Source organism: Myxine glutinosa, chromosome 1, assembly GCF_964187855.1.
Source record: "Myxine glutinosa chromosome 1, kmMyxGlut1.1, whole genome shotgun sequence".
Taxonomy (NCBI): Eukaryota; Metazoa; Chordata; class Myxini; order Myxiniformes; family Myxinidae; genus Myxine; species Myxine glutinosa.
In genome coordinates this window covers 129,428,278-129,443,740 of record NC_136261.1, presented here as the reverse complement: position 1 = coordinate 129,443,740, position 15,463 = coordinate 129,428,278, and the positions used below count along the sequence as shown (strand labels likewise).

At 40.4% G+C, this 15,463-nt stretch overlaps 1 protein-coding gene across 3 annotated transcripts in view; it reads left to right on the top strand.

Moving 5' to 3' along the window:
- LOC137428489 (inactive tyrosine-protein kinase transmembrane receptor ROR1) overlaps nt 1-15,463 on the top strand; it is a 296,494-nt gene that overhangs the window by 251,853 nt on the left and 29,178 nt on the right. For all 3 annotated transcript variants that reach the window (XM_068118421.2, XM_068118413.2, XM_068118418.2), the window contains exons 5-6: nt 8,977-9,101; nt 11,609-11,929. In XM_068118421.2, the coding sequence (XP_067974522.2) occupies nt 8,977-9,101; nt 11,609-11,929 (446 nt within the window). The remainder of the gene's footprint in view (nt 1-8,976; nt 9,102-11,608; nt 11,930-15,463) is intronic.

The following is a 15,463-nucleotide window of genomic DNA, read 5'->3' as shown; positions in this document are numbered from 1 at the left end:
CCTCAATCAACGTTGTCGATTTCATCCATTCTTCTACCTGTCTGCCAATGCAGATAGACACTAGCCATCACTTCACATGCAGTGTGGTGGATTTAAGGATGGAAATGGTGGTGACTTTCATCACCGGGCCCCCAGGTCCGCAGTGCTCTTTTTCCCGCTTCCTTTGCTGAACATCATTGGCTTCAAATTCAGGTTATTGAAAATAAAATTTGAACCCTCCCAGGAAATAATACTGTTGTTGCGAGGACGGACAACATAACTGGGTAAACCACTGTAGCCTGCAGATCAACAAGCTGAACCATGCTTGATTATGGATCATCACACAAGCCGTATCGTCAGCCCAGAGTGTAGATGTAGTATGTCTGATGATTCATTTAGCATGTCTTATGAATAGTATACTTTTGCAATAATGGAAGTGTATGAGTTTGCGTTGTGTGCAGCCTTTACAAACCATAAACTTAAATTTTTTTTATCAATTTACAATAAATTTAGAATACATTGAACCCTGGTGTTGGCTTAGCGGTTGGGGTGCCGGCTTGGGATCCTAGGATCCTGGGTTCGAATCCCAGTCGCCGGCTTGGGATCCTAGGATCCTGGGTTCGAATCCCGGTCGCCGGCTTGGGATCCTAGGATCCTGGGTTCGAATCCCGGTCGATCGCTGAAATAACACCAGGGGGGTTGACTCAGCCTGTCATCCTTCCGAGGTCGGCAAATTGAGTACCAGCTTACTGGGATGAATGATCACGGCGTGTACCCCAATTTAGAATAGGTACACCGTATCTCTGCGCATCGTAAGAGGCGACCAAGGGTTGGCGTCAGGAAGGGCATCCGGCCATAAAAACATTGCCTCAAACAGGGAACCATGATTGTCATGGGGCCCACAAGGCTAACCCCCACTCTAGCGGGGAAAATGGCCTTAAAACGATCATTCATATTTATTATATTGAAGACATAAACATCCCAATCAATGTTGACTCACAAAGTTTTATGAATATGTTACATTGTGAAACAGGCCATACTTCATTTTGTTTTTGCATATACTCCCTCTCCCCTCTGTTGGCCATCTCGATGATGAGGTAAAATTGGCCCATCATTTGCTTATATTTAGCAAACTCTCATAATGTATTACATGTAGTATCACTGCTACAAAAGCTTACAGTGCACACAAGTGCGTGTAGCTATAGTTTGCGCCACTGTCAAAGATCATATCATGTAGTGACCTACACGTAGTGACTCTCTGCCAAGTTTTGGCAGGCAGAAACACCTGTCGATGTCACTTTGTCTATCGATCAAATCGATGAAATTTCGATTGCAGAAATATTGTTCGTCATGTTAGTTGGCATCAGGACCACAATAAGCGTGCTAAATATGACGATGCAGGACAAAAATGGACCCTCTTCACTACGGGCCAATTAGCTTGTTTCCAATAATAAGCAAGGTCATGGAATCGATCATTGCAGTTGACATCAAATCCTTCTCTCCAACTGAATGATCTCAGATAAATCAATTCGGATTCCGACCCGGTCATTCTACATTGCACATGCTGCTTCCACTATTTCACCAATGGATGCAAACCCTCACTCTTCGACACGAGAGCAAGGCCGTCTCTCTGGACATATCTCAAGCATTTGATACAGTCTGGCACCCGTCTTGATCCCCAAACTCTCTGATTATGGCATCCAAGGACAACTCCTCTCATGCATCACTGACCTGCTCCACTCCCATATTCAGTGTGTATCTCTTAACAGGATCCTCTCATATCCTCTCCCTTTCAAGGCTGGAGTGCCTCAAGGCAGTGTATTGAGCCCAATCTTGTTCCTCATCTTCATCAATGATCTTTCTGATTCCTTGGAAAAATTCTGCCTATCTCCTTGCTGATGATTCTACCGTCTGCCCTATCATTTCTGATCCAACAGAGAGACAGGCAGCAGCCTCTTCCCTCTCTGCAGACCTTGATAGAATCACGAGCTGATCCAACACCTGGAATATGTCTTAAAACTCTGACCAAATCTTACAACACTCACCCTGCATCTCTCTGACAGGAACATCTGGCAAACCCTCCCATCTAATTCCTAACCAAACCACTTGAAGAGGTTAACTCACTCAAACATTGCATCTTTCTTGGGCAGACCATTATTTCCAATATGGCTTCAAACACCAGTCGCCGACTGGGCATCCTCCTTTGTGCCAAGTCCTTCCTTGGCACATCTGAACTCTTCTCCACCAACAAGGCCTTCATCTGCAGATTGAAGGAATACTGCTCTCCTGTTTTGGCTGATGCCCCTGCCTCACACCTTGCCCTTCTTGATACCATGGAAAGCAAGGACCTCAAAATCATGTGGATCTCCCACGACAAAGCTGAGTGTCTCGGCCTGTTAATTTTACATTGCAGACAGGTTTGTGGCCTCTCTCTATCTATCGCTTCCTTTTTGGTCTTACACCCTCTGCCCTCTCTTGGCTCTGTCCCTCCCAGGTTTATGCATGGTACACATGGTGTGCCAATAACTCTCTTCTTGTTAAACTCCCAAAATCAAGGCTCACTGCTCACCTCCTTTCTCCTGTGGAACCACACTTCCCCAGTCTATTCAGCCCCATTCTTCCCCCTCGGGCTTCAATACAACTGTTAATCACTACCTCAGCTGATTCTGACAGTTAATCACTACCCCCCATCCATAATCTCTTATATCCAAAATTATCTCATTCCCAAGACACCCTTTTCCAGGTTATTTAGATTTTTCCCCCTTGGCCTCACTTATTTTGGTTTGTTGGTTGTTGGTTGGTTTGTTCCTTTTCTATTTCATCCCCATTTCCCCTTTCTCTGTGTTTCATTCTGCTTGTGCACACCTTGCCCATCTCCATGTATCCTTCTCCCCCTCACCTTGATGATGGTGTTTACCCCTTTCCATTCTGTTCCCTTCCATTCTTATCTAGTTCTTCCACAAGCCTCGATCATGTATACAAAAATGGTGTCCTGGGGAGGTATGAAATGGGACATGGGAGAGTTCTGTATAATGGGACGATCCCGTAAAGTATGGGGTGGCTAGTTTCGCCAAGTAGGAAGACCTCCATGGAATCAAACCCAGAGAACCAAGATCGCACCCAAAGCAGTCCTAGTGCCTGCAGTCGGGGCCTGAATAGACTTTTTATCACCCCCCACTGTGCCATTGGAAGTCTCCACCTTGAGGATGTGCTCCGTTCCTCTCTGGCACTACGGTGAATCATGACCACCTATGCTCCGGCGGGCTGCCAATCACAGCATTACTGAGCAATCCCATTGTCAAGTCTCAATAAATCACACATGACTCTTGGCCTTTACTTAAATCATTTCGAACATGAGCTACAAATGCAAGTCTGGCTCTGAATAAAGGAGGAGGAATAGAGAAGGCCCTAAAACTTACTGCCTGTGATCAAAAATAACCAAAACTAACATTCAACCTGTTCAATGCTACAATCGGTCTACAAAACCACATAAACTGGCAACTACTATTCTCTCTTCTCATGTGGGATGATGCCTTTCTTGTTATGGATGCTGCCAACTGTTTGCTGCAAGCCAAGAGGAATGATCTCTTCAATGTCCTTGACCATTTCAAGAAGGCAGCTCTAACTTTGGAGGTAAGGAGAAATGCTAATAAATTTGAAGCATACATGCAAAGAGCCAAACAACTCGGATTGCACCAAAGTTTGGAGGAATAGGAGCTTGCTTTCAAGATAACTCGGGTCAAGCGAGTCACTCGTCAGCCTGGTGAGCTCAACAACTCAATATCTCAACCTGAGGATGAGCCTCCAGACACGTCTGTTCAACACTACCGAGTGAATGTGTATTTCAACATACTAGACAGGATGGCAGGTGAAAAATCAAAGCTTGAGCTAAGGATATACAAGATCACTACCTCAGGTCTTGAGCAACACCTCTTGAATTAGTGGAAGAAACAACTTCATATCTAAATATAAATGACTGCCGGTCCGGAAGATTACAAGCTCTTTGGACTTTTGCATCCAGACCGGTTGTCAAAACTGTATTCAGAAGAAATTGAGCAAAAAGTATCCATTCATATTGAGCAATTTCTGCAGACTACTTTTGTTTAGACACAGAGTCACAAGAAGTTCTTGAATATCTCCAGTATCTGACTGAAAAACGCTCAAAAACTCATTCCCAGAGTTGGAAATTCTCCTGCCTGTTGAAATTGAGAGAGCAGAGCGATCTTTCAGTGTGTTAAGGAGGATCAAGAATTACTTGTGCTCTAACATAGGTGAAATGCATCTGTCAAACCTAGCTTTGCTCTTCATAGAGAAACAAATTGTTAAAGACCTAAATGTTGATGCAATAATTTCAAAATTTGCAAGTGCGAAGAAGAGGAGAGGATTCAAGTCTTCGTATAACGATGAGATAATATTCAGCTTTTGAAATGCCTTATTCCACCCCAGAATACTCAGCGCACATACACAGAAATCCTAGGAAAGCCTGCACTCAAGACATCATATAAAGTACATCGTATGTGGGAGATAAAGATTTTTACTTACAATGGCTCACCAAGCTTCTCAAATAAGCTGAAAATACTTGGAAAAGTACCTGTGAGAAAGGGTTGTGCCTCTGCACAATGAAAGACTTGGAGAACCTTCTCAGTTCGCCAAACGGGCAGCTGCTCATACTGAAAACTCCCGACCATGTGGGCGTGTGATACACAGCCCCCCACCCCCCCCCGCCCCCCCAACCAGATTGCTACCATTGAATGGACGGCTTCTCTGGATTAGTGGCTTTTAAACACCGATGGGAAGGACATATCTGGAGCTTTTGAATGTGCAGCATAAGTTTAAAATGATGATATTTACTATTATTCATGTTGGGAGGGGTTGGAGGAGGATGTGAGGGCTGTTAAAAATATATTGTTAGTTTGCTTCCGGACCCACAACAGAAATTATACTACATTTTTGCATCCATTGCTAAAAGCTGAAGTGCCCATTTGCCCCATTTGTGTGTGCTTATTTTTTATATTCACTGTGGCTGCTAATTCTATTAAACGGAAGTGATAGAAAATCAACACCTCTCGGTCACATCAACTGATATGTCTCGTATTTCCTCTATTTCCATGCGTCAAATTTTCATTCTGGAACAGAAAGATCATGGTTAACCATTTAAAATTGCCACTCTTTAATCTAAACTCTAAACACTGAAAATTATGTTTAAAAGACTATTTGAATCACAGATTGCACGCTAGCAACGGCAGGTTAAAAGTATCAGGCGAGCAGAACCAAATCAGTGCAAACTCATATACAGAGCATGTGCAAAAGGCCTCATTTAACATTCATACGTAATTTTGAAAGTGACATTTATTAGTACATGTTCCTGGTCTAAACTGTCACAAGTCAAAAGCCATGCTACTTTGCTTTGCTGATAAACTATTTACACCATTGGTCATTTCACAAGGAATTAAAAGAATAAATCGTACAAAATCAACTACATATCTAAATATAAATGACTGCATGCCCGAAAATGCCTTGTTTTTGTTGTCCTAATAGGGGGTATGTACAAAGTAAATTTTTGGAAAGGTTTTGTATCACACAACATGGGAAACAGGACATTGACTTAAAATGGGATTCAACAATGAGCTTAATCCTGTATGTGGAGGTCAAGAGTGTAAAGGGTTTGTTATTAAAGAAAAATCAATTTAATATCATATCATTACAGGAAAGGTGAATTCATTCTCAGGGAAACAATTTCAATGGTGTGTAATGTCTAAAACCCTAGAGTTTGTCGGGGCTTCTCCCCTGAATCCCCATTGAGGCGGAGCCTCCATACCCCCGTGGTGGCTTGGTTGCCCCAGACCTCCGGCAAGGATGATCACATCGCTCACTCTCGGGTTCACCGCCATGCCCTTACCCTTAAATCCTCTGCTTTTAAAGTGTAAGACGCTTTAATTTCTACAGTTATATGTGCCACTGCTTCCACATGACAAATGCATTTCTATTTTGAAGTGCTTTTATTATCATATCTGGTTACTTCACAATATTTGTGTTTCTGTGTCCAAATATTTTGAGTCTGACTCTTAGTCATGAGGTATCAGGTTTGAGTCCCTAAATATAAAAACACCATACGTGAGGCATATATACTGATCTCGGTACATATTTCAAGTTGAATGGTTGTCAGGTGACTGCAGAACCATGTGCAACACTTTTTTTCTTTACACTGCTTGGCCACCTTTTGGAGGTCAATGAAATTTTGTATTCCTTCACTAAAAATGCTATTGAGGTTGATTTCTAAGTGACAGTAAGAAACACCAAAGAAAGAGATAAGGTTAATCATGTAATGTGGTAAGTGTTCTTGGAAGTCGTATAAAGCTGTGGGAAGAGTAAGTAAGCTATCGCTGAAAAAAAGACAACTGCGCTGCTTTTTGATGAGGACCAACATATGGTCAAAGCTTTATGTTCGGCAATGAGCATTTTCTTCCTATAAATATAAATGTCAGGCTGAGGTTTGTCCTCAACTGTACCATTGATTTAAATTGGTGTTATTCTTGCAATGCTGTTCTTAGCTGGGTGGATTAAAGTCGTTTTAGATGCCTGAACTTGTGGACTCAATGCCACGTTGCATTAGGGTTGCAATTAAAGGAAACGCTCATCCAGCCAGATGGGTTTAACATGTCGGAAAGAGAGTTTGCTGAAAGGACGATAGTTCCTACTAAATACAAAGAAATTGATTCTCTACTCTGCCAGGGTTATTCTTTGACCCCACTCTGAAACCAACTGCATTTCCAATTTCAAATGTATGGCCTTACACTTGTAACGCATCTTAATGTAAAGTGTTTCAGTCACTAAGACATGGAACAAGTTTATAATTTGAAATCTGACATTCAGCGGAGACAGCGATGTGACCTTTAAGATTATAGATGCTTTTGCACGAGGAGTTTAGAGCTGTGTTTGTATGTTTATATAAACGAGGATCTAGTTATCTTATGATGAGAGGAAACATTTAGAAACTTAAGGAATCATTATTACATTGGACTCGACCAAGTATTTCATTGAGTTACGAGTCGTATAATCTCAAGGTTGAGTCCTCACCCCTCGAGTCCAAGTTCAATTTAGCCTATAGATGAGTTTTAGTTCAAGTCACTCGACTCCTACATCACTGGTTGTAATCAAAATAAATGAATGTTCAAAGGCAGGAAAAGGGCCCTCTAATGGCCTAAAATATGTCTTCATTTGGGTTTTCTTCAAAGACCGAGCCATGTTTTCTTTCACATTACTTTCTGAAGTTTACATCAGACGTTCTTCACAGTGGTATTGTTGTAACAATCCTTTTAAAAAGTTGTCTCTAAGAACTGGATGCCTTCCCAGTTAGAGGTCATTTGGGGGCCATCCAGATATTATGTATGTAAAAATGGTGGAATTTCTGCAAATCCCCCACCTACTCGACTCTTCAAATTATACAAGTTTTTGTTTGTTAAGCTTCAATATTTTTTTTACTGATGTTCCTGATGCCTTCCTTGGTTGTTTTCTGTAAGTGGTTATTGTTGTTTTCTATTTATCACAAAGCAAATTGTCTTTATTTACCTGAAGCACATATCTTTATATTATATGCAGCTTTATATTATACAAGCCTGGGTGAAAAACGTATAAAAACAGAGGCTTATAATATTTTAAAATTTGGTCCTGATGGGAAAGGGTAAATAAAACAGCTTTTAAAGTGAAATCCCATGTAGCCAAGAGTGCTGATCTGAATCTATTGCCGTCGGTGGAAGCAGGCACGGTGTCTAGCCAGAGTCGGGCTTGTAGTAGAGGCTTCCAGTAGAGCTTGTAAAAACAAATCACATGCAGGAGATCGTCGTAGGCTACCTGGGATATTTTATTCCATGAGTTATGTGGAAAGTATAAAACGCCGAACACTGAAGGCTACCCAAATTTTGGGTGCATACGATATAGGTTGCTCAAAAGATGAGAATGTTTCTGAATTATTTAGGACTGATATACCTGTCAAATAAATTGTAAATACTGTACTCATTTTCAATCTTCTGGAATTTATTTTGTTTGTCATTAAGTGACATTAAAGTGGGCTGGCAGGATGGTCTAGAGGTACGCACACTCTCCTCAAAGCTGTCTAGTCTGGGTTTGAATTGCGGCCCAGTTTTAAACTGCTATCCCCATGTTTCACAGGCAGGATAAAGTTCATCAATGTGTGTGCCGTTCCTCAGATGGATGTTAAACTGGCATCCCGTCTGCCGGCATTAGTTGGTGGACATTAAAGATTCCATAATGTTTTCCGGGAAGGTTCGGCGAGCTATCGCTTGTACTATGGCCAAATTCCAAATTTCTGCCCTGACTACTTAGTTGATCGTCAAGAATGACCAGCCGGTTCGTGAAAGATTTGGGCCAAAAAAACACCCCGGTCAAACCCACAATAACATGGGAATCATTGGGGCCGTTAAAGAAGAAGAGGATTATGTAACATTAAAGTCTAATGATTTTGATCAGCAATGCATTTAGAACACTTGACTGTATCTCTTCATCATCCACTTTCTTGGAAATGGTCGCTTCTGCCAATGTCAAGTTGTAGCGCCACCACGTGGGAAGAAAGATATGAAGATGAACTGCAAAGGCACAAAGAAAGTTGAATGTGATTGTGAGATTGAAGTCTTTCAAGGGCAGTGGCATGGATCACTAAGACTAAAAGGAGACCGTTTGCAGTGCTCATATTACATAAGGGTGGAGATTGGAGATGGGTTGTCGTTAAAGAAGGAAAGTGGAAAGCAAATAGAAAGAGGCTGGAGAAAGACAAGGATGGTGATTAAGAACATTATATATTTATAAAGATATTTGAGAGCGCATCCCTTCATCATCTCATCATCATCTTATCTACGGAAGTGAAGCTACAGTTGCCTGGTACTCACGATATCAAATAATTTGTTGTATGAATAATTTTTGGAACCTAAACTCTAAACTGGTTTCTCTGTTCACCCATAATCCTTAATTATTTGGTGGCAGGGGTGCAGGCACCGCAGGATTCTGCCAACCCTACCGTGGTATCGCATGTGCAAGATTCATTGGTAACCGCAGCATCTACGTCGACTCTTTGGAAATGCAAGGGAAGCTGGAAAACCACATCACAGGTAGTAACCAGAAATTTGTCAAACGAAACAGTTTGGCCTGTTTGCCTTTTCCATCTGAGCACTTTGCTCATCATGCTGTGATGTCAGGTTCAAATCCTATATATAATGTTGATGTCTTTTTTTCACATCTCCCCATTTCCATGGTCTCATTTGATACAAGTACAAGCTCCTATATGAGCCTAACACGCTGTAAGAAAAGACCGTAATCTCCAATTCTATGCATGAGCTGAAGGAAAGAAAAGAGACTAACCAACAAACTCAAAACTATGGAGTCCAACATGATGTTGCAGGGCATGGACATGAGAAAGTCCGTGTTCAATTGCATTTTACCTCTACCTACGTATCTTCCTACAACATAACAACTACATTTTTTAAATCGTAAACTATACATTATGAGCTTGCATTTATTACCTCCACCACCAAAGGTGGATGGAGGTTATGTTTTCACCCCTGTCTGTTTGTTTGTTTGTGAACAAAATATCTCAAAAAGTTGTGGACGGATTCGGACGAAATTTGGCAGAAATGTAGCGTATGTCACAATGATGAAATGATTCGATTTTGGTCAAGATCCGGATTCGGATCCGGCTACTAGAATTTTATAAGTGATTCTTCACCATTGGGAGATGGGGCCAAAAACGATACATAGCAGGGTATCTCAAAAAGTTGTGGACGGATTTGGACGAAACTTGGTGGACAGGTTGGGTGTCTGACAAGGACAAATAGATTAGATTTTGGTGAAGATCTGAATATGGATTCGGATATGAGAATTATTTCATTTCTTTAATGATTCTTCACCATTGGGAGATAAGGCCAAAAACTATACATTGTGGGATATCTCAAAACGTTATGGATGGATTTGGACGAAAGTTGGTGGACATGTTGTGTGTGTGACAAGGAAGAATTGATTCGATTTTGGTGAAGATCTGAATATGGATTCGGATATGAGAATTATTTAATTTTTGACGAAATTTTGATTCTTCACCATTGAGTGATATGGCCAACCAGGTGGAGGTATGCTCTCTACTGAGTGCCGTTCTAGTTTATTTTGATTCCGTCAATGTGGGTACATTGGAAGTTTCAATTACTTTTTTCACACCTGCATGATCAATGCCGAGGTAACACCATAGGCTGGCTGTAACTGTAAGACCGCATCACATATCACAAATAATATAAATTACGTATGAACACGACATAACTTGGTAAAGTTCAGTTCCTTTTAACTTTTGAGAATATTTGCTTTGGGGTTTATTTGGATCGTCAAGTAGAGCAGACATTATTACAAGAGTGCACTTACAAGGAAGTGCAACGCACGAGGAGGCTACTCGGCCAATCAGGCCTGCACAATAGTTGCCAATGTATGGTCGTTTTTCCACACTCTATCACATTTTTTATTCCGATCATCACGTAAGGAAGCAGCACGTATAATTTTTAAAGTCTTGGTATGACATGGCCAGGGTAAGGTTTGAAGCACCAACCTCCCAGACATGGCGTAGACGCTCCAACCATTACATCACCTCGTCTGATCATTCATCAGTTCATGAATTGCAAGTTCCGTAAATGAAATAAAATCCAGATGTAAAGTTTTGTTCCCGATCTATCCTCTTCCAAAGGGTGTGTCCACTGGTTCAATCAAAACTAGAACGGCACTCGGTAGAGCGCATACCTTCGCCAAGCTTAACAGTTTACATTCTGTATCCCACTGATAGGCTGAATCTGTATACAGACCTAAGCCAAAATCTAATGAGCTTGTTATTGTCACCTACCCTACTCAAACACCAAGTTTTGTCATAATCCTTCCACAACTTTTTGAAATATCATGCTATATATAGTTGGCCACATCTCTCAATGGTGAAGAATCAATTAAAAATTCTAGCATCTGGATTCATATCTCGATCTTCAACAAAATCTAATCAATTTGTCATTGTCACACCTAACCTGTCCATCTAATTTCATCCGACTTTGTCCATAACTTTTTGAGATAACCTGCTTACAGACAGACAAACAAACAGATGGGTGAAAACATAATCTCTGTCCACCTTCAGTGGCGGAGGTAATAATTCAACTACGAGGGGTCATCAGTAATTTATAAATTGACAAAAGGTCTTCCTACACCTTTCTATGCAGTCATTTATTCAACAATTCTAACCCCTTATTCATGTGTTTACATAAATAAAAGGCTTTTCAATAAATTACATGCAGGGGATTTGTAAATTATCATCGTCCCGACATCCTGAACTAAAGGTTCAGATGGGAATGCCAACAGGCTAACATGAATTAATGTACACAATGCTGCCAGTTATTTGTTCTACTTACCCAATAATCCATGGACTTACTGATCAATCTTCGCACGTTAACAAAAGTACATTGTGATGTTTCGGATAACATTTGAAATGTCAGCCTTCGATTGCATCTTAATTTTTAGTTTTATTTATTATCATGGATAACAAGTGTTGATAAACTTTTATTTTTTCATATTCTGACCTTATTTTGCGCATTTGATATTGCAGCTGCATTTACCATGATGGGGACCTCTAATCACCTGTCTGATCGCTGCTCTCAGTACGCCATCCCGTCACTCTGCTTGTATGCCTTCCCGCCATGTGTCCTGGTGGGGTTCGGCCCACCAGCACCTCGGCACCTCTGCCGGGACGAGTGCAACATCCTAGAGAATGACCTTTGCCGCACAGAGTTTGTGTTGGCACGCTCGAACCCTTCCCTGCTGCTACGACTCAGGCTGCCTGACTGCGGTGCACTCCCTGTAGCCCCCAACCCACAAGAAAGCACCTGTGTGCGTGTGGGAATCCCACTCGCCGAGCTCATAAATCGAGGTACACAATGATGCTAATACGATCTACACCCTTGCTTTCATTGGAACCGTCATCACAACTGATACAATGGGGTGTGTGAAAGGGTGTTGGAAAAATTAATTTATGCAACTTTTTGCACCACTTTGTAAGCATTTATGTACATTTTGTAATACAGCCATTGCAAGCCATACAACTTTTCATCTTCCAGATCTTGTTTTCACATTAGCTATCACAACATCACCTTCAATGCCTTTCCTCGAGAAACATTGCACCGCAGCTACATCTTAAACCACAATGGAAATGTCCATCCCACTCCTATGTACAACAGAACCCACTTCCTTCATTGGTAGTGCCTTGAATATCTAAACCTAAAGAAAGTTCAAAACTCTTCATTACTGGTTCTTGCCTGATATCAAACGGTACCAAACAAAATAGAAAATGCAGAAGCTATCTCGTGCGAAGCTTACCAAGTGAATTTTTTCTTCAAGCATAGATTTATGGTTGGTGGGGGTGGTAACAATCTGTGAGAGTGATAATGGTTAGTAATGGGGGACGATCAGAGGACGACACATTCCATAGGTCCCAAGTTTGTTAGTTGTAAATGAGGGTCCAATGGCTAGGGGTTGCCTGGATTGGACACGTTCCGTGTCTTTAACACGGCAGCAAGCGTGTAAGTACATGTCATAACGGGTGGGGCTCGTGGGCCGCCTTAAGGCTCCTAAAGCCCAGGGTTTTAGGTGATCTCTGGTGCATTCTCAGCTGTTTTGAGGAAATATTTTACAACAGTGATTCAGCCAGTGTTTTTCAAACAAATATTTTATACCAGTGTGAAGCCACCACAGGTTTTGCTATTTGTAGAGAAAAATCAAGTGTCTCCTTGAATAAAAAAAAAACGCAGTCACACAGTTCTTCTAGAGACTAATTATTTAACAATAATTAAGGATAATTTCACACATGTGCATTATGACCTCAGTGTTAGTTGAAGTTCTCTATTCCTTAGCAGAGGAATCTGACTGTCACAAGGTATCTATACTGCTGTACAGTTCATCTTAGTTAATAGTGCCAATGTGGTCAGTTATACATGCACCTGCTGAAGGTTTTGCCTTTTGGAGAAGAGTCTTGCTGGGAACAAAACTCTTCTCCAGAAGGCAAAGTCCAAAATGAGTGTTACACACATAAAGCAATTAAAACAAGAATTGTCATAGTATTATAATTTATGAGAAAAACAAAAAATGTTACATGAGACTACCATATGAAATTTAAGAAAAACAGGTAAACAGGAAAAGTACTTCACGTCATTTTAGAGTTCAATTTCAAAGATGTGATGTCCTATTTGTGCGGAAATATCCTAAATCGGCCACGAACAAAAGTGGTACTTACTGTACACAATGGCGTCTTACTATTGTTGTTTACCGGGTTGATGCAAGGCCAAAGTTTTACCATTCTCGCTGGAATTTAGTGAATGAATGAACTACTTTCTGCTTTTTCTATGGCATCACCAGCAGATCCTTCATCACTAAAAATTGAAGCTATTATGATAGGAAAGCCCAAATAAAGAAGCCACAGAATGAGAAGTACAGTGCCAATTGTACAATGGTATTAAATTATGCATTCACTGTTACAAGATTCCGGGAAGTCTCGTTCTGACTGCCTGTTGTGCTAACCTTCCGAAAGAATCATTCTGATTGGCTGTTTATGTGAAGCTAACTTTTTGCCTGGAAACGCAAGGTTCATTGGAAATCAAATGCAGATTTATTACAGCCTCAGCAGGTCAGCGGGTTTGGAAGTGATAATGCGGGCCAGACCCACCACATGCGGGTTACTTGGGACGAGTGCTGGGCCAATTAGAAAATTTGACTATAATCGATTACTGATTTTAAAAAAACATGGAATAAAAAAAAAAATTTGCCCGATACCGATGCCAATTATAAAGTGGTAAATAATGACGTCATAGTGCATTGTGCACACATGAAGTGGATGCCGGATCAGTGCCATGCCCACGATTGACGGATTGACGTTATTGAGTGGCTGTGAATCAATACATTTAAATCACTTCTCTCGTCGATTAGTTCATCGAACGGCACAGCATCTTGTCATTTTTATAGGAATGTTGAGCTACCATATACTCATTCGATAAATCTATTGATGGATATAAAAGGAAGCATTTCGTACTTGTATGGTCGTGTGAAAAGCAAGTTTTATACAAAATACAGCACAGGGAGTCACAAAGGGATTCCGTTCTGAACAATCATTCATACAGTAAGTAAATTGATTGCCCGTTGACTCAGTGTTATAAATGGTTATAAATGTCTGAGACTTTATAAATAATTGGAACGTATGACATAAGACGTACTTGGCCAGGAAAGACACACAGTAGGTTTGAACTTTTAACCTCAGTAGCATATGAGCGATCATGTTTTCCTTTGTATGAATGGCTGTTTCTAAAACAATTGGTTAATTTATATGAATCTGGTATGCTTTAGAAACGTTATGTTGTTTGTCTTTGTGAGTTTCAAAGCAAAATAAATTTGACAACACCCGATTTTCGATCAACACCCGAGAACATTAACATGTTTTCCAAATTACATCGCCAAAATGTTTTCTACCAATCGCACGACGATTACAAGCTGTTTTATAAAGAATAATGTTCATGTACATCTCCTTGAAATGTCTATAATTCAAGATTGTTTTAAAAATTGTGTTTATTGAAATTCACACGAAACAAGGGTGAAAGCTACTCAAGGTTTTTGGGTTGTATACAGACAGACAGTACAGTAATCAATAAAATTGGCACTCCACGCTGACTCCAATCAGCCAATGCCAATTATTGAAAAATTTCAGAGATCAGCTTGTGCCGATTACCGATATCGGCCCATCACTACTTGGAACCATTGACATTCTGATACTTAAATGTGAATTTCACAAAAATCACACTGAAAATCCCGTCGTATCTATTTATAGAATATAACATTAACCTTAACAACGACTATTATGAAAAGAGCCTAAAACAATATAAATAGCTGAGCTGATAAATAAATACCGTATTTTTCGGCATATAAAACTATCCTTTTTTCCCTGGAAGTCTGGGCCTTGACTTATACTCAAAATTGACTTATCTATGGTTTAAGACATTGAAATGCATAAATGAAAAATAATTGCAAAGTGTGATATTTTCTGAAATTAATTGTATAATTGTTAATTTATAACACATTACAGCAAGTTTTCACAATGTCTTGGATGCGCTCCTATAAAGTGTGACATTAAGCAAAACGATGTTAAGCAAAACGACGTTAAGCAAAATTACGTTAAGCAGAACAACGTTAAGCAGATGAGATATTGCCATAGACGTCATGTTATAATGGGGGATGTGTTCCCGTGCACATTTTTGGTTACCCTAACATAACGTTAACCTCACGTAACTACATATTAGAGACAAATATTAAACAAATCAAGAGCAAACACAAATGTAATACACAAATGGAGAAAACTAACAGTTACATACAGTGCATTCAGAAAGTATTCAGACCCCTTCACTTTTTTCACATTTGGTTATGT